At 44.8% G+C, this 23,091-nt stretch overlaps 1 protein-coding gene across 2 annotated transcripts in view; it reads right to left on the bottom strand.

The window, feature by feature from the left end:
- The window catches only part of CLUAP1 (clusterin associated protein 1), a 214,801-nt gene that overhangs the window by 101,872 nt on the left and 89,838 nt on the right, over positions 1–23,091 (bottom strand). For both annotated transcript variants that reach the window (XM_063934791.1, XM_063934792.1), the window contains exon 6: positions 4,195–4,278. In XM_063934791.1, coding sequence (XP_063790861.1) covers positions 4,195–4,278 — 84 coding nt within the window. The remainder of the gene's footprint in view (positions 1–4,194; positions 4,279–23,091) is intronic.

Raw genomic sequence — 23,091 nt, 5'->3', positions numbered from 1 at the left:
TTGCTGCCTATAGTCTTTTTAATAAAAACAAAGGCTTTTCCGAGCTTTCCCAACTACAGCTGATATATGCGAAGATCACGATAAATCATCGGTGAAATTAATTCCTAAAAACTTAAATCCACTGACCATCTCTACTTCCATTTAAAACTAATGGATGAGGAGCAGATTTCCTAGATCTCCTAAAATCACTGCAGTACATCCTTTTTCTAACTATTTATAAGTAAATTATTTTCCTCCCCGTACTTACCCAGGATGGTATAGGTTGCGCCTACTGGAGATGACACAAAATGGGGTGATTGTAGTGAGCTAACGCTAAGAGTAGGGTCCCAACATAGCCGCCAGCTACAAGTATTTTTTATTCCATCCACAAGCATACCAGGTGAGGCAGCCATGTTGGACGCACTACAAAGGTTACATTGTGGGGGATAAGCCATACAAGAGCCCAAGGCATACGTGGGAAAACTGTCCACGTGTGTAGTATTATGATGTACCCTCTATGGATAGAGCCACGTGAAGCACATCCTGCACCACGTGGAGGTATAACATACAGGCATAGCATACAGTGGGGTGAAAGTACATTGTTGATACTTGATGGGGGCCATGAGGCAGCAGACAGGAGAGGTCGTAGGTATCCGTATAGGGCAAATACGGCAGGGAGCCAGATGTTGAAACTGTCACTCACCCAGCCTGCAGATGTTATCATGAGTAGGCCGGGTCCTGGAGTTTTTTTTAGCAGAGGTGAGGCCACAGGGCAGCTAGGCAGCACAGATCAGCTGTGGAGACCGGGTGCTGATGGGAAGCGCCAAGAATGTCTAGCAGGTCCAGCGGGAGATCCCAGCAGGAAACAGAAGAACCTGGAGCCATGTTTACAAGATGGTGGGAGGCCAGGTGTCCCGGCACCACTACAGCCCCGGCCGCAGGAGACAAGCAGGATCAGCCCCAGAGAGAAGCGGGGGTCAAGAGGGCAGCTGAGAAGAGTAGAGCAGCGTTCACCACAGTCGCAGCTTGAGCGGACGCCTTGGAACTGAGGTTGACCTCTGGCTGAGCTGTCAGGCGTTCAGAGGCCTTTTTTTTGGCGCTGCTGCATGTGACGTCATGCAGCCGTCCCGAAAAAGCTCCCAACATGCCTCCGGTCGGTACGTCCAACCCCCCCAATACCACGATGAGCCCCCCACTGACTGCCACAGCTGTCAATCACACTGTGTTCACATCCTTCCTGGAACACGGCTGCACGTGCGCAGACCAGCTGGATGCGGTCGCTGCGAGCGACCGCGCTGCTGCGTCCAGGTCTGAATGAGGGCCTAAGGGGTTTTATTACAAAGTGTGGGGTACTTCTCATTATGTTTATGCCCGATATTTAAAAGGGTAATGCTTTTTCTAGTAAGACGCAGCTAGCATAAGCATTGCCCTTTTAAATATTGTACATAAACACGATCAGAATGTCAGCTCACAGCTCGCACAGAGGAATAACATAAAACTATATCTGACACAAACATTCCTCTGTTTTTAAAAAAATTAGCAAACACAAATGTTTGAGAATATTGTCCCTTTAACAGACTGAAATTCTAGTCTGCACATTGAGCAGGATGCATTGAGCGCCTCTGCTTGTTTCACACTATCGCTTCTGTGAATTATTTTGTCAAAGACAAGGTTCCGATCATTGCTAACCAAGAGCTTCCTGACCTGACTGGAATATCATCGGCTCATTATCTGCCTGTTTCCAGCTACATACAACATTTTGTAAGGTTATTTCACATTAATTCCTGGCACACGTCTACATTAATTGGCAAGTTACCTCACAAAAGGTTAAGTATCACATTCACTAGTTTTAGATTTACTATTTTTGTATTTTTTTTTACTATTCCCAACGCTGGATTCAAGCGATTAAGCAGCGTACTCCATCCCCTCAGGCACCACCAATATATCCCTAATAATTTCACTGTGTATTTTGTTATTTACAATATATAATACATAGACTAAGACTATTACTACAGCGGTTATGATGCTCCTCCCAGTCAGTGGCTGTCCCTGGTACATTAACTATAATTGGACCATAGGTCACCATAACAACGTAACAGAAGATGGAAATAAACAGTGCGTCAAAGACGAGTGTTTGTCGGTACCTGGTGTAATCCAAATCACTCTCTTCCCTACAAGGTGGCTGTATACTGAAATAGTCACTATTCTGGCTTCAAGTTATCTTATGAGACATATAATACTTTTGAAATTTATACGGGATTTAACAGGAAATCCGCCCTTATTACCACATCGTTTATTTCGCCTACATTGCACTTAAAAACCATTTCATTTATCCCTTGGAATTAGGATGGCTTTTCTTCCCTTTAACTCTTTTAACAAACACTTGCCTAGGACAACGGATGTAATCCATTTGGATATAACGAGAGATCCAAGTGATGTGCTGGATCAGAGCTCTGAGATCTCTTCACTGAGACCACATAATATCTCCCCAAGCGTCATTGGGGTTTGGTGATAATTGCACAGATCTAGGTTTTGTTTGAATGAGATCATCATTGTACCTAGATGTATTTTACGGTCACTGGCTGCTGCATCTTACCAGCAACATGAAATTATATCACTGCCCAACAACAGAACTCTAAAATATTTATTTAAAAAAAAATATATATATATATATATATATATATATATATTTTTTTTTTTTTTTTATTTTTTTTTTATTATTAAGGGGATATCGGTGCCAAACATTCCCTACCCTATATAAACCCCTATCATGTCTAAAACAGACTGTTCTATAAAATGGCTAATAGAGTACCTATAGCACTTACCTCCCCTATTACTGTTTCTACCATCTTCAGTGAGCAATCTACAATGATTCCCCTGTCTGCAGCCAGCCACCTCCATTACATTATATTACCATCATTGCTGTAAACAGGTCAGCTGTATCAATGGGTTTGTGACCATCGGAGGGGAACGGCTGTGGTCAGAGGACCCAGATCGGCCGGCCCAACGAAGATGGCAGGATTTGCAGGAGAGATAGCTACTGCAGACATTCTTCTACAGCAGGCCTGGTCAACCTGCGGCACTCCAGCTGTTATGAAACTACACAGCCCAGCATGCTCTGCCACAGTTTTAGCATTCCCTAATAGCAAAACTGTGGTAGGGCATGCTGGGACTTGTAGTTTCACAACAGCTAGAGAGCCACAGCTTGGCCAGGCCTGTTCTAGAGTGTATATAGCAAATCATTACAGCAAGATAGGGGCCATAATTACAAAACAAACCCAGGGAGGGTACATTAGGGGTACTTCAGGTGGTTAATTTTAATCCTAAACAATATTTCACGCAAATAATATATGTACAGTATATATATCTATTCTTTAAATGAAGATAAAGCCAACAACCAAGAGGATGTCTCACCATACGAAAGGATTAAAGAGACACATAGAAAAAGAAGAAAAAAAACCAATGGAATAGAGCAATCGCTAAAATACACAGGGGCTGTGCAGAGTCCAAATGGCACCCTCCTAGAGGTGACTCAGAGGGATTTGCAGGTGTGACAGCCCAGAAGCTGCTTTCTCTACAGTGCCCGAGCAGAACGCGTGCAGCTTCAGCATTATAATAAAGCAGTTCATATACTCGCTGATACGGCACCTTGGCCTGAGAGCTCTGTGAAGGTTCAGGGGCCCAAACTGGATGGGTCATATGGGGCCAACTATCAGCAGAAAGCCATTTATCCCACATCCAGAACATCCAGCAATGCCATTTGTGTTCTCAACATCCAGCGTGAGATCTTTAAACATAACAGGAAATATTGTGATATCATGTCATTGTAGAACATGCATTCCATGGATACCTGAGATATTCACAATGTTACTGTACCTAGGGGTGAATGCCAAGGATCACACAGATCAAGGGAAGTTCTATATTCTCATTTGTCTTAAGTTTATTAGTCTTAAGGAACTATCAGAAAGAAGCAAGCCAGGTGGATAAACAGGGGAGGGGGAATTACTGCAGATCGTATAAAAGCATGATTATGTTTGAATAAAGCGGTCTATATAAATTTGCATGTAATAAAGCACGTGGGTAATTAATGTGTGCTGCTACCAGCCCCTGAGGACCAGGCTTGAGAGTCACGATCTTCGTTTACCAGAACTATGCAAATAATTCTACTTATCCTGTTGAGAAAGCCGTTTAGTTCTGAAATCAATGTGTACTTACCAAGACTTCTTTGATGGACAGCCTTAGTACTTTTTCAGTTTCATTTATCTCCAGAGGACGGGCAATAGCGGCTGTTCTCAATTCCTGCAAGAATACACAGCTCATTACACAATCCTATCACCATGAACTCTTATTTATTATTTAGAGTGACTGCGTAACTCAATGAAGAGAGATCGAGCAGACCTTCCAATGCTATTTATTTAACAACTACAACTTCCTATTCCACCGCTAAGGTTTGTTTCTCTTATTTAGAAAATAAAGAAATCCTTTGTGCAGTATAAAAATTACTATGTGTCATTCAAAGTAGGCAACGTTTATTTCTTATCATAAAAGCGTAAAACACTAGATTGCAATCATAACATCTGACAATACAATTAAATTAAGAAAAGGCCTTTTCTGCAGGAACACAGCAAGAGTTGTCAGTTCACAGCTGATATGTCTGATATGTCTGCTATGCGGGGTGATGACAATCAAGGAATACTGCAGCTGATAGGTAGAGGCGATGTCGCTGGCTGACGTGTGACACAGCACTGTTGATAGAGCGATGATACAGGAGGAGACTAAAGCAAGATGTGTTATAATAAAGTGATTAAAGTGCCTGGCTAAAGCATCAGTAATTACAAAAAGATAGCTTATGGGGGGTATTCAATTAGCGTCGAAATCGCAGCAATTTATAGCGAGAGCTATTTTTGCGGTGAAAATTCAGTTTCCGCAGTTATTCACGCTCCAGCGATTCGTCCTTTTCATATGCAAATGAGCAAAACCAGGATTGCTGTGAAAATTGGTGCCGAAAGTGAAAAGTGGGTAAATCTGTCCGTACCCCCCAAAAAGCTAAACTAACATCGGATAACAGTATAAAAGTTTATTATTGGTTTCTAATAAAAGTATTTCTGGGACTTAAATTGGGTCAAATATGATAGAAAGCTATTTTTTTCCAGCAAAATAAGTGCTACAATGAAACTTAGGGTACATAAAATGGTTATAAGTATATATTTGGGTCATTTTAGGGGAATTTAAAAAAAAAATGTGGAAACAGGCTGATTACTCCCATCTGCAAGTCTAAAAACACTTGTCCCACGCATAAAGCACTCCAATACAACTGTCCCATACCTTGTACCCCAATTTCCATCATTTTGCACTTTTTCACCCCAAAAATGACATGTCCTTATTGGCCAATTAAAAATATTTTAAAACTTCCAGAGTGCCTAATTAGTCCTTCAGGGGGTTGTCCCAGGGTTTCAGAACCAAATTTCATGCCTTATTACCGCAACAACGCATTTCTGCCAGTAATTGAATACCCCCCTATATATCTGTACCAATTCTCTATAAAATCTAGATAAAGGATGTCATTTATAAAGCAGACATACACATCAATATGACATGATTCAGTGTTTGCGAGTCATGAGACTATAGGGTATATTTACTAAAGACAGGTATTCAACACTGACAAATCTCATCGGATAGGGCGGCTGGAATTAAAAGGACACAAGAGATACATGCAAGATCAGGCATGTTTTTATTTATTACTATTACCCTTTTAAAGCGAGTCCTGAAAGCCGCTGAGAATTGGCTTTGACAAACGGTTCTTTACTAAATATATCACTATGCATCCGCTTAGATAGCGAGATTGCGGCCAGTCAGTCTCCTGTTAATTGGAGGCTTAGGAAGAGGAGTAAAGGCATTCAATTTTGATACTAGCTGGCTGCAAAATGCGGGTGTAGTATGGTATGCCGGCGACCAGCATACCGGCACCGGGAGGCCGACCGCCGGTATACAGACAGCGTGGCGAGCGCAAATGAGACCCTTGCGGGCTCATTGCGCTCGCCACGCTGCGGGCACGGTGGCGCGCTACGCTATTTATTCTCCCTCCGGGGGGTCATGGACCCCCACGAGGGAGAAAATCTGTTGGTATGCCGGCTGTCGGGATTCCGGCGCCGGTATACTGTACCCCGGGATCCCGACAGTCGGCAACCTGAAGACTACCCATTCAAATAACATAGCAGGCTGAATACTCCCACCAGGAAATGTTTGGTCACCATAATCATGTCATCAGATGTCATGTCATGTCATGATAAAAATCAACTTGCATGTCGATATTTCGACAATGTCGACAAAATATACCAGACCATATGCAGCACACATGATATGGTTAGTAAATGACAGCCAGGGTCATATTACTTTGAGTTAGTCAATAAAATAATGATATTGGTGACCATTACATACACATTGTTGACTGAGCCAATCAAATCTTTGGGAATTAGCATTCACTCTGCGCAGGGGATGATGCATTGCGGGGAAGTCAGCTACACTATGTAGAATAGGATTAGCCACATCTGCCATTATCGATTACTGTGCCATCATACACAGGATGCCATTGACCCCTGTGATCTGCAGTATTACGGAGGTGTCACCCAGCAGACACGAGAAATGAGTTCATGTGTCATTCTACAGAGTGCACAAACATGAGCCGCCTCTTCATATAGATATCTCATTACAGACGTGTCACTATTCCTTATGTACCCCTCAGGAAATATAATCAGATTTCATAATATAGAAAATCCACCTTTAATGGAAGACAGAGTTATGATTCACAAAGGAAGCTTGAACACCAAGTGACGATGCCCCTTCGCCATGTGTCTGATACTGTATGTAAAAAGAGCACACGCTCCCATATGTGCTGGGACTTGGAAAGATAAGAGTACTAGGAGAGGTTAAATAAAATAGGATTATAGGAAAAATAACACCAGCCATCTGCAGCACTGAAGTCAGTAACTACATACGGTAGCATTTCTCTGAATAAGCAATAATACACATACAGTGGGAATTAAGGGCAATTACATTACCACATACAGTATAATGAAAAATACTCCCAGCAAAATGTCACGATTTTATTTATATTATATTATTATACAGGGAGTTCAAAAAGTCCCTCTGCAGAAACTGTGTGCTAAGCAAGTCTCCAAGAAGAGAATGTGTACTAAGTAATAGGACAACATAAACTTTATTTACCTGCTACAGGGTCTCTGGTGGATCTATGATTCCCCAATGGCTTTGTCTGTCTCTGGCCTCCACAGCTGTAGAGGAGATCTGCAGCCAGAGCCCTCTATGGAGGGATGTTTTGAACTCCCTGTACCAGAGGCGGAACTACTGGTGGTGCAGCTAGGACATTGCACTGAGGCCCCCCGCCACCAGCATTACAATTAGTCAGTCTGACTCACTATATGCCACTACGGGCCTGCAGTAAAGCAGACTAGGCTGCTGAGCGCTGTTGTCAGCGGATTTGGTCGGAGGGTGAAGAGGGGCCAGGTCGCGCTCCTTGCTCCTCCCCCTTATTTCTCAAACACTGGCTTACCTCTCTGACTGAGGCTGTTGCAGCGCTGCCTGTCCTTACCGCCGGTAATCTTAGAGGTTCATATAGAGCTGGACGAATTTGCGCTCTGAACGTTCACAGAAAAAGATGTAAAAAGGAAAAAAAAACGACAGCGTACTTACACAGATATATGAAGATATGTATAGTGCAAATACAGGTCTACACGAGGCATACAAGTGTATGTACTTACACAAGCCCCATAGTAATGATTTAAGTATTAGCCGGATGACTTACTACAAGTAAAACAATCAGTAGTTGCAACACTGTACTGCTGACTATCAACAACATTTTCATTGTTTTTTTTTTTATACCAACCCACCAATGCTCGTAAGACATATGCCTCCTAAAGAGCATACTTAGCACTAAAGTCACATCTAACAGTATCTTTGTTATGTCAGTACATGGACCGCAGACTCATCCTTAATTAGGACGCCACTATTGGTCGACATGGTGAAAAGGTCAACAGGGACAAAAGGTCGACATGACAAATGGTTGACACATCCTTTTTAAAAATGTTAGGGGTCGTTTTCACCGCCACAACACACTGAACCCCAATTAGTGTACCGCTTCGCTCGCCATGCTTCAGAACAGGTTACTATTCCCAATCGTAGGCCACGAGGATGGCGAAGAATGGAAAAATTAAAGATAAATGTGTCGACCATTTGCATGTCGACCTAGTGATCAAGTCGATATTTTGTCCATGTCAACTAAATGCATGTCGACCATTAGTGGTTGATCTATTGACTGTCGACCTAATTAAGGTCAACCTATCATCTAGATACCCGTAGTTTGTACCCACTCCTGCTAACCTCTCATATAACCACTCTAGGCGTAAGGGGTGCAAGTACAGGAACCTTGGGGGAGATGTACTAAGCCTGAAAAGTGATACATTTCACAGTGATAAACTGCCAGCCAATCAGCTCCAAACTACCATGTCACTGGCTGTGTTTGAAAAATGACAGTTAGGAGCAGATTGGCTGGAACTTTATCACCGTGATATTTATCACTTTTCAAGGCTTAGTACATCTGGCCCCCTATGTGAAAATCTGACATTTAAACAATTCAAAATGAGCTCCATTATCTGTATGTTATCAGTTAATAAATGGCATCACTAATACAGCAGATGGAACGCACAACTAATGAAATAACAGTGCACACATTGTATGCTGTGCTTCTGTCTATCTGCTCTTATAGATCACACTGTCTGACGCAATCTCCATGTCTTCTGTATGCACTCTGCCTGAAAATACTTAGATTAGAACAAATGGACTGTAATGTGTGTGATTGAATTACGAATTTGTATGGAAGATAATGAATCCATGTGTGCAATGACATAAGGGGCCGTCGTGCATCTGGCAATACCTAGAAGGCCAATATTCTGGAGCGAAATTGCTCATTTTCCAAATAGAAATGTGAGAGTGAGAATAATTTGGCTTATTTCATTATAAATGGGCCATATCTGAGATGGGATCCGGTCTGAAGATCGACACTGTCTAGGACAACAATGTTTAGGTCGACCACTACAGGTCGACAGTCACTAGGTCGACAGGGTTTCTAGGTCGACATGAGTTTTTTTAAAAATATATTTTTTGGAACTTTTTCACGTGGACTACGATTGGAACGGTGGCGAACGAAGCGAGCCATGCGAGGGGACATGGTGCACTAATTGGGGTTTCCGGTCACTGTACGCAGAAAACGACACCCAAAAAAACAACAACAACTCATGTCGACCTTTTGGCCTGTCGACCTTCCAACCCTGTCGACCTAGTGACTGTCTACCTATAGTGGTCGACCTAGACAATGTCGATTTGATGATCCACACCCATCTGAGATAACCACTTTAGAGGACAGATTCCTTAGATAACTTCCTGTGACATTCTCTACCATCCGTATATTGCTGCAAAGCCACTGAAGGATCACGTAACCTGCTAATGGCAGAGCAGTGTTTTATTGCACAGCCGAAGTGCGTCACGCGTGGTGGAAACATATATATCACAGTCAGTAATTTAGGTCAGTATGTATCACAGTCAGTAATTTAGGTCAGTCTTATACCCCTTTTCCACTAGCTCTTTTAAACACGGGTAAATGCGCGGAGGCGCGCTTTTACCCGTGTTTTCCCCTAGTAGAAACGGGTCCCCCGGCAAATTCCCGGATCAAGTGATCCGGGAATCCTACCCTGGTAGCTAGCCGGGTTGAACACGTGTTCAACCCGGCTAGGTGTCTAGTGTGAACGGGAGCAGTGTCGAGGCGACACGGCTCCCATTCACAGTGCATAGGGAGGGTGGCGCTGGGAGATCATGTGATCTCCCAGCGCCGCCCCTGCCGCGTCACTAGCGCGTCACCAACATGGCAATTGCCGGGTTGGTGAGCGCTGTCTGCAGGGGGCTGTAGCACGGGTCGCAGCCGTGTCAGACGACACGGCTGCGACCCGTGCTACGCTAGTGGAAAAGGGGTATTAGTTGACAATCTGTGTCCTCCAGCTGCTTTGAAAATACGAGTTAATAAATTAGTTCAGGCTGAGGAAATATGTGCAATCCTGCTATTTGTGTACTACAAATGCCAAAACAATGTGACACTAACAGCGGGGAAGTTTCTCAACTCTGGTCCTTTAGTACCCAATAGGTCAGTGATGGGGAACCTTTGGCACTCCAGCTGTTGTTGAACTACACATCCCAGCATACCCTGCTACAGTTTTAGCATGGCCAAATAGCAAAACTGTAGCAGGGCATGCTGGGATGTGTAGTGTAACAACAGCTGGAGTGCCAAAGGTACCCTATCACTGCAATGGGTCACGTTTGAGTGACTGTCTTCGTCATATACATGTAAAGTAGGCCACATGATTGACTCAGTTATCTTACTAGCTCCTGCAGAGGGTAATTCTGAAAACATGACATGTCAGGGTACTGCAGGAACAAAGTTGAAAAACCCTGCTCTAGACTACATGTAGCAAGCTGACAGAATACCAGATTGACAATGCAGTAAGATTGGCAGCCTGATTACACACTATACCAAGTAAACCGCGTTATCAGCATAACTCATGGCCCCAGCACGCTCTCCCACGCAATAACAGGAGCTGCAGACGCACACTCCAGAGGCTAATTCATGTGATGTTCCTGGGTACTTGTTACAGCTATCTACTATCTAATTAAAAGCCTTCAATGTGAGAAGAGGTGACTCTGAGATATATGTGACTGTGAGCAGGGCAATCCATCACAGGCAGGCTCAGCTTGTTAGCTGATGTGAGTAATGAGCTCACGGTAGGTTCATGGCACTCTGTGCATGCTGGCTGTTACGCTGCCTCAAATAGCAGCCTCAGCCATCTAATTATATACATCCGTGAGTCATTAGCGGGTGCATGGCTTCACCCCAGCAAACGCAATACAAACTTAGGCAGTGTGCTGTAACCCTTCCTCTACCAAATCCGGATCTTATGTCTCATAAAAGCTTTAAAAAAAAACAAGATTAATTATACTTGGGTTTTCACGCTGCGTAACGAGCTATGGGGGTAATTCGGAGTTGATCGCAGCTTCAAGTTTGTTAGCAATTGGGCAAAACCATGTGCACTGCAGGGGAGGCAGATATAACATGTGCAGAGAGAGATAGATTTGGGTGTGGTGTGTTCAATCTGCAAACTAAATTGCAGTGTAAAAATAAAGCAGCCAGTATTTACCCTGCATAGAAACAAAATAACCCACCCAAATCTAACTCTCTCTGCAAATGTTATATCTGCCCCCCCTGCAGTGCACATGGTTTTGCCAAACTGCTAAAAAAAATTCCTGCTGCGATCAACTTGGAATTACCCCCTATAAACACTTCTGCAATGAAAAGCACCTGTCCGTATACATATGAAAATAGGATTTTAATACCTACCAGTAAATCCTTTTCTCCTAGTCCGTAGAGGATGCTGGGGTCCACTTCAGTATCATGGGGTATAGATGGTTCTGCAGGAGCCATGGGCACTTTAAGACTTTTCAAGGGTGTGAACTGGCTCCTCCTTCTATGCCCCTCCTCCAGACCTCAGTTATAGGAACTGTGCCCAGGGAGACAGACATTTCGATGAAAGGATTTACTTTTATACTAATGGTGAAATTCATCCCAGCTCACACCTCAACCATGCCGCACAACATGGCATTCAACATGACACAAGCCAACAGGCACAAATCATTTACAGCAACATGCTGAAAACAAATGAAACACAACTTGTGTAACTATAAAGAACAAACTGCAGGTAAAGTACGCATCGGGTCGGGTGCCCAGCATCCTCAACGGACTAGGAGAAAAGGATTTACCGGTAGGTATTAAAATCCTATTTTCTCATACGTCCTAGAGGATGCTGGGGTCCACTTCATGACCATGGGGTTATACCAAAGCTCCAGTACGGGCGGGAGAGTACGGATGACCCTGCAACACCGATTGACCAAACTTGAGGTCCTCATCGGCCAAAGTGTCAAACTTATAAAATTTAGCAAATGTGTTTGACCCTGACCAAGTAGCTGCTCGGCAAAGTTGTAAAGCCGAGACGCCCCGGGCAGCCGCCCAGGGTGAGCCCACTTTCCTAGTAGAATGGGCCTTCACTGACTTCGGTACCGGCAAGCCTGCCGTAGAATGAGCGTGCTGAATTGTCCCTCTGATCTAGCGCGCAATAGTCTGCTTAGAAGCAGGACACCCAATCTTGTTGGGAGCATACAGGACAAACAGAGCCACTGTTTTCCGTAACCGAGCTGTTCTTGCGATATAAATCTTCAAAGCTCTAACCACATCTAGAGACTGTGACTCAGTGAAAGTGTCAGTAGCTACTGGCACCACAATAGGTTGGTTTATGTGGAAGGACGAAACCACCTTTGGAAGAAATTGTTAACGAGTTCTTAACTCTGCCCTATCTTAATGGAAGGTCAGGTAAGGGCTCTTGTGAGACAAGGTCCCCAACTCAGACACCCACCTTGCGGATGCCAAGGCCAAAAGCATCACCACTTTCCAAGTGAGAAACTTTAATTCTATCTCCTGCAGAGGTTTAAACCAATCTGATTGAAGGAACTGCAACACCACATTAAGGTCCCATGGTGCCACTGGAGGCACAAATGGAGGCTGGATGTGCAGAACCCCTTTCACGAACGTCTGAACTTCTGGAAAGGAGGCCAACGGTTTTTTAAAGAAAACTGATAAGGCCGAAATCTGGACCTTGTTTGACCCCAATCTAAGGCCCGCATCCACACCAGCCTGCAGAAAATGGAGAAAACGTCCCTCTTCCGTAGGAGCCTTCTTGGATTCACACCAAGACACATATTTTCTCCAAATACGGTGGTAATGTTTAGACGTTACTCCTTTCCTGGCCTTAATAAGAGTGGGGATGACTTCCTTGGGAATACCCTTTCGGGCTAGGATCCGACTCTCAACAGCCATGCCGTCAAATGTAGCCGCGGGAAGTCTTGATACACACACGGCCCCTGCTGTAGTAGGTCCTCTCGAGGAGGAAGAGGCCGAGGATCTTCTATGAGCAACTCCTGAAGATCTGGATACCAAGCCCTCCTTGGCCAGTCTGGGGCAATGAAGATTGCTCAAACTCTTGTTTTTCTTACTATTTTGAGAACTTTTGGAATCAGTGGAAGTGGCGGGAAAACATATACCGACCGAAACACCCACTGGGTCACCAGTGCATCCACTGCTATTGCTTGAGGGTCTCTCGACCTGGAACAATATCTCTGAAGCTTCTTGTTTAGACGAGATGCCATCATGTCTACTTGAGGAACTCCCAAAGACTTGTCACCTCTGCGAAGACTTCTTGGTGGAGGCCCCACTCTCCTGGATGGAGATCGTGTCTGCTGTGGAAGTCTGCTTCCCAGTTGTCCACTCCCGGAATGAAAATTGCTGACAGAGTTCTAACATGTCTTTCTGCCCAGAGGAGAATCCTTGTCACCTCTGCCATTGCCGCTCTGCTTTTCGTTCCGCCTTGCCTGTTTATGTACGCGACTGCTGTTACACTGTTCGACTGGATCTGCATGGGATCTTGAAGAAGATGTACCGCTTGTAGAAGGCCGTTGTAAATGGCTCTCAATTCCAAAACGTTTATGTGAAGGCATGCTTCCTGACTTAACCATTTTCCTTGGAAGCTTTCCCCCTGTGTGACAGCTCTCCAGCTTCGGAGACTTGCATCCGTGGTTATTAGGACCCAGTAGTGAATCCCAAACCTGCGTCCCTCTAGCAGGTGAGAACTGTGTAGCCACCACAGGAGCGAAATCCTGGCTTTGGGGGACAGAGTTATTTTCCGGTGCATGTGTAGGTGGGATCCGGACCACTTGTCCAACAGGTCCCACTGGAATACTCTGGCATGAAATCGGCCAAACTGTATGGCCTTATAGGCCACTACCATTTTCCCCAACAACCGAAGGCATTGATGGATCGACACGCTTGTTGGTTTGAAAATTTGTTTGACCATTTTCTAGAGTTCCAGAGCCTTTTCCACTGGAAGAAATACTCTCTGTACTTCTGTGTCCACAATCATCCCTAAAAAGGACAATCTTGTCGTCGGTTCCAACTGCGACTTTGGAAAATTCATGATCCAACCGTGTTGTTGGAGTATTGACAGGGAGAGTGCAATGTTCTGCACCAACTGTTCCCTGGATCTCGCTTTTATCAGGAGATCGTCCAGATAAGGAATTATATTGACTCCTTTTTAACGAAGGAGGACCATCATCTCTGCCATCACCTTGGTGAATACCCTCGGTGCCGTGGAGAGTCCGAACGGCAATGTCTGGAACTGGTAATGGCAATCCTGTACTGCGAATCTCAGATAAGCTTTGTGAGGAGGATAAATGGGAACATGCAAGTAAGCATCCTTTATGTCTACTGACACCATGAAGTCCCCTTCCTCCAGACTGGAAATCACTACCCTCAGGGATTCCAGAAATTCAGATTTTTCAGGTTTAAAATCGGTCTGACCGAGCCGTCCGGCTTCGGAACTACGAAGAGGCTTGAATAAAAACCTTCTCCTTGCTGTGCCAAGGGTACGAGGACAATGACCTAATCCTGACAATTTTTGAATTGCCGTTGTTACTGCCTCTCTTCCCGGAAGAGAAGCTGGCAAGGTCGATTTGGAAAATCGGCATGGGGGGACGTCTTGAAACTCTAGTTTGTACCCATGGGACACTATTTGTAAGACCCATGGGTACAGGCCAGATTGAATCCAGATTTGGCTGAAAAGTTTCAGACGTGCTCCCACCCGAGCGGACTCCCGCAAGGGAGCCCCAGCGTTATGCTGCAGATTTGGCAGAAGCAGGGGTGGACTTCTGCACCTGCGATCCAGGAGACGCTGCAGATTTCTTTCCTTTTCCCCTTCCCCTACCTGCAAAAAAGGGGGAACCTTTGGCCTTTTTGTATTTGTTGGGCCGAAAGGACTGCATGTGAGAGTGATGTGTCTTTTTCGCCGGTGTAGACGCATAAGGCAAGAATATCGACTTACCTGCGGTAGCCACCGAGACTAATGCATCCAGCCTATCACCAAACAAGGCCTCACCATTATACGGGAAAGCCTCCATATTTCTTTTGTAATCTGCATCAGCATTCCACTGGCGAATCCACAACGTCCTCCAAGCCGATACTGCCATGATAGCGGTTCTTGATCCCAAGAGACCAATATATTTCATGGTTTCTAGTACGTACGCAGCAGTGTCTTTGATATGACCTAACGTTAGGAGTATCTCGTCTCCATCTATTGTGTCAATGTCTAATGACAATTTTTATGACCACTTTTCAATAGCACTACTCACCCACGCACAGACAATGGTAGGCCTGAGTAGTGTCCCATTGGCCACATCAATAGATCACCTCACTCACTTGCGGTCTGTCGGCTCCTTAAGTGAAGCCATTCCAGGCGCAGGGAGAAACACCTTTTCTCTTTTATGACAGGGCCCTGTCTAAAATGCGGGGTGACTCCCACCTTTTGGAAAAAGGTAAGCTGCCTGAATTCCTTTTGGGAATCTGAAATTTCTTTTCAGGTTAAATCAGACTCCCTCCAAGAAACTTTTCTGAGGTGGAGGGAAAATTACATTACTTATTTACTAAAGTAAACCCTCTCCTTGTGGTAAAAGAGGGGGCTTCGTAACTTCTAACACCTCCTTTATATCTTAAACATGTTTTGAATGCTTTTTGCTAACTTAGGACCTATTCCCCTGGAATCACTAGTGTCGACACAGGAATCAGAGTCCGTGTCTGTATCAGTTTGTACTACTTGTGCAAATTTTTATGTGACCCAGAGGGGTCCCTGTGGATGAAAGGCAGAACTATTAAAAATCACATATTCAACAGATTATATTCAGTTTTCTGTATGAGATTCAGTCCAACCTTTTCCTGATATGATTCACACTATCATGTAACCTTTCACCCAGTCAGGCTCTTGGTGTCATATTACACCTGTGTCTCTAACATGTCTCCCAAAGAGGAAGAACTCCCTGCCACAGACATGTCACACACATGCACAACCACACCACAGACACTCCGGGACTTATAGGGGACAGACCCACAGTAAAATCTGTCAGAGGGACACAGATAGGATTTGCCAGTTCACAACCCAGCGCCAGTAACACAATGTCTGTGAACACAAAATGCCCACTGACATGCAGTGCTTTTATAATGCTAATCACACAATTATATAGCACCAAATTCACTGTGGCACCCCTGTTTTGCACCCTGATACTTGGTTCAGTAGTGGAGGAGGACCAGTGTTGTCTCTGCAACCTGAAAAGAGAGAGAAAATGGCGCTGAGCAGTGTGCTTGGTGACTGAGGAATAAGCTCCACTCTTCAATGGCGTGTTTCTCCTCAGCTTTTAGGAGTTCATTTTTTATACTGGCGGGGGTAGGACTGTGCCTCAGCAACTTATGCCCCTTATATATGCCAGTTTCCATAGGTTTCATGCTGCCCAGGGCGTCGCCGCCCCCCCCACCCTGCAGTGCCTGTGTATGTGTGGGCAACATGGCGCGCTGCGCTCCCGCCAGCCGCACTGTACTCCCGCTAGCCGCGCTGTACCTTTAGCCGTCACTTTCTTGATTGAAGATCTGTCTTCTAACACTCACCTGTCTTCTGACTTCTGGCTCTGTGAGGGGGGTGACGGCGTGCTGTGGGAGTGAGCATCTAGGCACGGCTAGCATTCAGTTCCCTTCAGGAGCTAATGGTGTCCTGTCAGCCAGAAGCAGAGCCATGAAACTCTTTAGGAAGTTGGTTCCTACTTCTGCTCCCTCAGTCCCACGAAGCAGGGAGACTGTTGCCAGCAGTTCTCCCTGAAAATAAAAAACCTAACATAAGTCTTTTCAGAGAAACTCAGTAGAACTCCTCTGGAGTGCATCCACTCTGCCTGGGCACATTTCTAAAACTGAGGTCTGGAGGAGGGGCATAGAGGGAGGAGCCAGTTCACACCCTTGAAAAGTCTTAAAAAGCACATGGCTCCTGCGGAACCGTCTATATCCCATGGTACTGAAGTGGACCCCAGCATCTTCTAGGACGTATGAGAAAATATTCTGGTGTCTGTGATGACTAGGGGGTAAATGTAATCGCCTGCGTGATGCAGCCAACCATAAGTTTCTGGCAAGACAGCCCAGTATTTTAAAGTGGCAATCATTTAAAAGGCAAAACCAACCTTTCAAATGATCGCCCCTTTAAAACGTCAGGCAGACTCGCCAGAAACTCACCCATGCCTGCTTCACTCAGGCTGTACGTATAGATTGGCATAAGAGTATAATGTAATTGGAGTTTCTGCGGCAGCTGATATTTATATTACACTCCTATGCTAATCCATGCTTAAAAGCCGTTATTTGTTAATACTCACAATATATTCATCAAATGTACTATAATGCTCAGATAATGATATTCTAACAGATGTTTCTGATGTGACCATGCTAATAATAATAATAATGATTATAAAAATTGCATTATTTTTATTATTATTATTATTATTATAAATATTATGATAATAAACAATAATAATAGACTTTATTTATAAGGCGAAACAAGTGGCCCGCAGTGCAGCACAGAGGGAAACAATAAGACAGTACAGGGTAAAACCATACAGAACAGAGAAGCGTACAATGCACTACAGCTCTCAACATAGCCCCTGATGCAAGGGGTACAAAGGGAAGATGCAGCGTGAGCTGAAACCTGTACCTATTAATGCGGGTGCAGATAATGGGTCTAGGTCGGCTGAAGTACTGGATACAAGGGAGGGGTGGAGTCCGGGGGGCAGAGAGCCAAAGGAGCAGGTGTACAGTGCAGCTGGCGTGTAAGGGAAGTAGGTAATGAGAACAGGAGGGAAGGGGACCCGGCTCATGGAGCTTATGTCTAAACGGGAAGGGGGCTGGGGGGGGGGGGGGGGGACTAACGAAAGACTTGGAGCTCATTCAACTGTGCGCACACTTATTCTCGCACCCCCAGAGCAAGTCTGATTTTTCAGAAAAAAAATTAATGTATAGGAAAAATTGTCAGGACTCACTCTGTAACCCCTTGTACAGCCCTCCCTAATGACTAAGTAAGCAGTTGGAAGTTACCAATTAGCTAAATTAGCCATTAATTACTCATCTTCTGAACTGCCTTCTACTTCCTCCGGATCCCGACAGGCTGGTCTTCTGCAGCAGCACAATGTGTAAGTACAGTGTGTGTGTGTGTGTGTGTGTGTGTGTGTGTGTGTGTGTGTGTGTGTGTGTGTGTGTGTGTGTGTGTGTGTGTGTGTGTGTGTGTGTGTGTGTGTGTGTGTGTGTGTGTGTGTGTGTGTGTGTGTGTGCGCGTGTGAGAGCCCTGTGACCCCTGGTGTGTGTGACCCCTGTGTGTGTCCAATATCAGCAGCAGGTAGAACTACATCTCTCAGTAACCCCCTTTCCTCCCAGCATCCTCCTCCACAGTGGACCGATGGAGGGGAGATGACAGGGACACACAGAGGCGACCGGAACACATAGGTAAGTACCTGGTGTTCCGTGGCCACATTTTTTTTTTTGCCATGCAGGATTTTGCCAGCAAAAACCCAGTGACCAATTCTTTTAAATCGGATACCTCAGGTATCAGGAGCGCGGCTACCCGCGGTAATCCAAAATTGGACACGAGGTCTGCAATTTTTTGGGGCCAACAAAACCTTGCAGTAAATTGAGTATGACACAAGGAGTGAGTCACTGTAAGAGGAGAGAAGGACATAAACACTCACCTAATATTGTTGTAACAGAGAGCCTGCTGCTGGAGGCATGTTGTGTGGGAGATCTGTAACGTCATATATGAATATAAATAAAACCACCACAGTGTAGCTAAGCTGCAATTTTCATTAAGAATTGAAGCAGCTACTTCTGATGTGGTTATAGATGTTACATTGTCAGTAACATGTACGTATCTAGCTACTGTAAATAACATAAGAGAGCTCTCGGGGAGGTAATAAATCTATAATCCTCTAGTATACAGAGCGCTAGGACAACTGGGTTGGGTATGGGAAACTGGAAGTCAGAATACCAACATCTGCATCCCGACTGCTTAAAATCCTGACAGGAGCGCTGGAGGAAGGTAACCCTCCTCTTAACCCTAACACTCCCTTCTAGCAGCCTAAACCTTGCCCTCCCCTCGCAGCCTAAACCTAACCTTTACCCTTCCTGGCACAATTACGTCGTTGTTGGGATTCCGGCACGGTTTTCTTCTGACAGCCGGGATCCGGAATGCCAACTACATCCCAGACCACTCATAGGGAACAATCCAGTTTGCAGACGATAGTACTTTACGGCAGCTCGGACTCGCACAATTTTGTTAGCAGCCCCATGGTGCTGTTTACAAAACTTGCAAATTCAGGGTGAGATTGGACCGGGAGGGGGGCGAGATGCAATGCCGTTGCCCACTTTTGCCCACAACTGGATTGGCCCCATACAGTACAGATGCATTTTGTGTGGAAACATGCCATTATGAAATGGTTAATAACTGCAATTGTCATTAAGAGGGAAAGCTGCTCCTTCTGATGTGGTCACAGAAGATCTAGTGAGAACAGTTTGTATCTAGCTACTGTATCAAATTCAACAGAGCACTGAGGAGGTAACAAATCTCAAATCCCCCCCCCCCCCCCCGTATGCAAAGCTCCAGGACAACTCAAAGAGCACAAGTGTAACAAAAACTGCCCATGAAAAACAATTAATGATTGTTAATACGTGTATACAGTAATATACTTAAAGGGGATCCATTTAGCACCCTGGCACCGGAACAGTGACAGTCAACATCCTAAAGCGAAGTTTTGAGGTTCTAGTTATGGTTAGTGCCCGGGTGGGGGGAGGGAGTTGTTGGGTAGCCCTAGCCGCCACCCCTTGGAGGGTTAGGGGTAGGGTAGGGTAGGGGAGGGGGGTAAAAATACTTACTAAAATACTGATGTGTGCATAATCAAATACTTAATTAAAAAGGGATATACATAACATATTATAAAGCTATTAACACATCTTAATAATAATTCATATAAACAATTAATACTCTTAACATTAAACAGCATAATTATTGTATCTTGGCTGTAAAAATGTCTTCATAAAAGCAGCTATTAATTAGGGACATCTGCGACACATCAGAAGACAACATCATCATTATATTGACAGTATTGACATCACTACTTTCACAATATTGAATATTTAAAAGGAAACAATTTAAAATAGCTTAGGGAAATAGTACAACTACTATAAGATTATACATTTGAGATATATATATATATACACAAATACATACATATATATATATATACATACTATATATATATATATATATATATATACACACATACATATATATATATATATATATATATATATACACACACACATACATATATATATATACATACATATATGAAACGAAATAGAGGAGATGGCGCCAAGGGAGTTATATCAACGCCCTACCTAAAAACGGACCCTTACAGTACTCTCCGGATAAATTACGTCAGATAACAAATACTAACATAAAAATTTATTAAAACAACATATAAACCCGACACAAATGTTCATAAGTATACAGAGTTGATACATTTACATTTGTCGCACAATTTGAACAATCAGTTTGTAGTGATGAGGAAAAAGCGTAGATATATCACTACGATTTCCTCCTTCTCCTTATTGTAGATTCGGAGGTAACATCAGATAATAGATAGATAAAATAAGAATTTACTTACCGATAATTCTATTTCTCATAGTCCGTAGTGGATGCTGGGGACTCCGTAAGGACCATGGGGAATAGCGGCTCCGCAGGAGTCTGGGCACATCTAAAGAAAGCTTTAGGATCACCTGGTGTGCACTGGCTCCTCCCCCTATGACCCTCCTCCAAGCCTCAGTTAGGATACTGTGCCCGGACGAGCGTACACAATAAGGAAGGATTTTGAATCCCGGGTAAGACTCATACCAGCCACACCAATCACACCGTATAACCTGTGATCTGAACCCAGTTAACAGCATGATAACAGAGGAGCCTCTGAAAGATGGCTCACAACAATAATAACCCGATTTTTGTAACAATAACTATGTACCAGTATTGCAGACAATCCGCACTTGGGATGGGCGCCCAGCATCCACTACGGACTATGAGAAATAGAATTATCGGTAAGTAAATTCTTATTTTCTCTAACGTCCTAAGTGGATGCTGGGGACTCCGTAAGGACCATGGGGATTATACCAAAGCTCCCAAACGGGCGGGAGAGTGCGGATGACTCTGCAGCACCAAATGAGAGAACTCCAGGTCCTCCTCAGCCAGGATATCAATTTTGTAGAATTTTACAAACGTATTTGCTCCTGACCAAGTAGCTGCTCGGCAAAGTTGTAAAGCCGAGACCCCTCGGGCAGCCGCCCAAGATGAGCCCCCCTTCCTTGTGGAGTGGGCATTTACAGATTTTTGGCTGTGGCAGGCCTGCCACAGAATGTGCAAGCTGAATTGTACTACAAATCCAACGAGCAATAGTCTGCTTAGAAGCAGGAGCACCCAGCTTGTTGGGTGCACACAGGATAAACAGCGAGTCAGATTTCCTGACTCCAGCCGTCCTGGAAACATATATTTTCAGGGCACTGACAACGTCTAGCAACTTGGAGGCCTCCAAGTCCCTAGTAGCCGCAGGCACCACCAATAGGTTGGTTCAGGTGAGACGCTGAAACCACCTTGGGGAGAAACTGAGGACGAGTCCTCAATTCCGCCCTGTCCGAATGGAAAATCAGATAAGGGCTTTTTCAGGATAAAGCCGCCAATTCTGACACGCGCCTGGCCCAGGCCAGGGCCAACAGCATGACCACTTTCCATGTGAGATATTTTAACTCCACAGATTTAAGTGGTTCAAACCAATGTGACTTTTGGAACCCAAAACTACATTGAGATCCCAAAGTGCCACTGGAGGCACAAAAGGAGGCTGTATATGCAGTACCCCTTTTCTGAACTTCAGGGACTGAAGCTAGTTCTTTTTGGAAGAAAATTGACAGGGCCGAAATTTGAACCTTAATGGACCCCAATTTCAGGCCCATAGACAGTCCTGTTTGCAGGAAATGTAGGAATCGACCCAGTTGAATTTCCTCCGTCGGGCCTTACTGGCCTCGCACCACGCAACATATTTTCGCCAATTGCGGTGATAATGTTTTTGCGGTTACATCCTTCCTGGCTTTGATCAGGATAGGGATGACTTCATCCGGAATGCCTTTTTTCCTTCAGGATCCGGCGTTCAACCGCCATGCCGTCAAACGCAGCCGCGGTAAGTCTTGGAACAGACAGGGTCCTTGCTGGAGCAGGTCCCTTCTTAGAGGTAGAGGCTACGGATCCTCCGTGAGCATCTCTTGAAGTTCCGGTTACCAAGTCCTTATTGGCCAATCCGGAGCCACGAATATAGTGCTTACTCCTCTCCATCTTATCAATCTCAGTACCTTGGGTATGAGAGGCAGAGGAGGGAACACATACCCTGACTGGTACACCCACGGTGTTACCAGAGCGTCTACAGCTTATTGCCTGAGGGTCCCTGGACCTGGCGCAATACCTGTCGAGTTTTTAATCATGTGGAAGACTTCTGGGTGAAGTCCCCACTCTCCCGGGTGGAGGTCGTGCTGAGGAAGTCTGCTTCCCAGTTGTCCACTCCCGGAATGAATACTGCTGACAGTGCTATCACATGATTTTCCGCCCAGCGAAGAATCCTTGCTGCCATTGCCCTCCTGCTTCTTGTGCCACCCTGTCTGTTTACGTGGGTGACTGCCGTGATGTTGTCCGACTGGATCAACACCGGCTGACCTTGAAGCAGAGGTCTTGCTAAGCTTAGAGCATTGTAAATGTCCCTTAGCTTCAGGATATTTATGTGAAGTGATGTCTCCAGGCTTGACCATAAGCCCTGGATATTCCTTCCCTGTGTGACTGCTCCCCAGCCTCGCAGGCTGGCATCCGTGGTCACCAGGACCCAGTCCTGAATGCCTAATCTGCGGCCCTCTAGAAGATGAGCACTCTGCAACCACCACAGGAGGGACACCCTTGTCCTTGGTGACAGGGTTATCCGCTGATGCATCTGAAGATGCGATCCGGACCATTTGTC

Source organism: Pseudophryne corroboree, chromosome 7, assembly GCF_028390025.1.
Source record: "Pseudophryne corroboree isolate aPseCor3 chromosome 7, aPseCor3.hap2, whole genome shotgun sequence".
NCBI lineage: Eukaryota > Metazoa > Chordata > Amphibia > Anura > Myobatrachidae > Pseudophryne > Pseudophryne corroboree.
The sequence above is the reverse complement of the archived record's forward strand: the minus strand, read 5'-3'. Positions and strand labels throughout refer to the sequence as shown.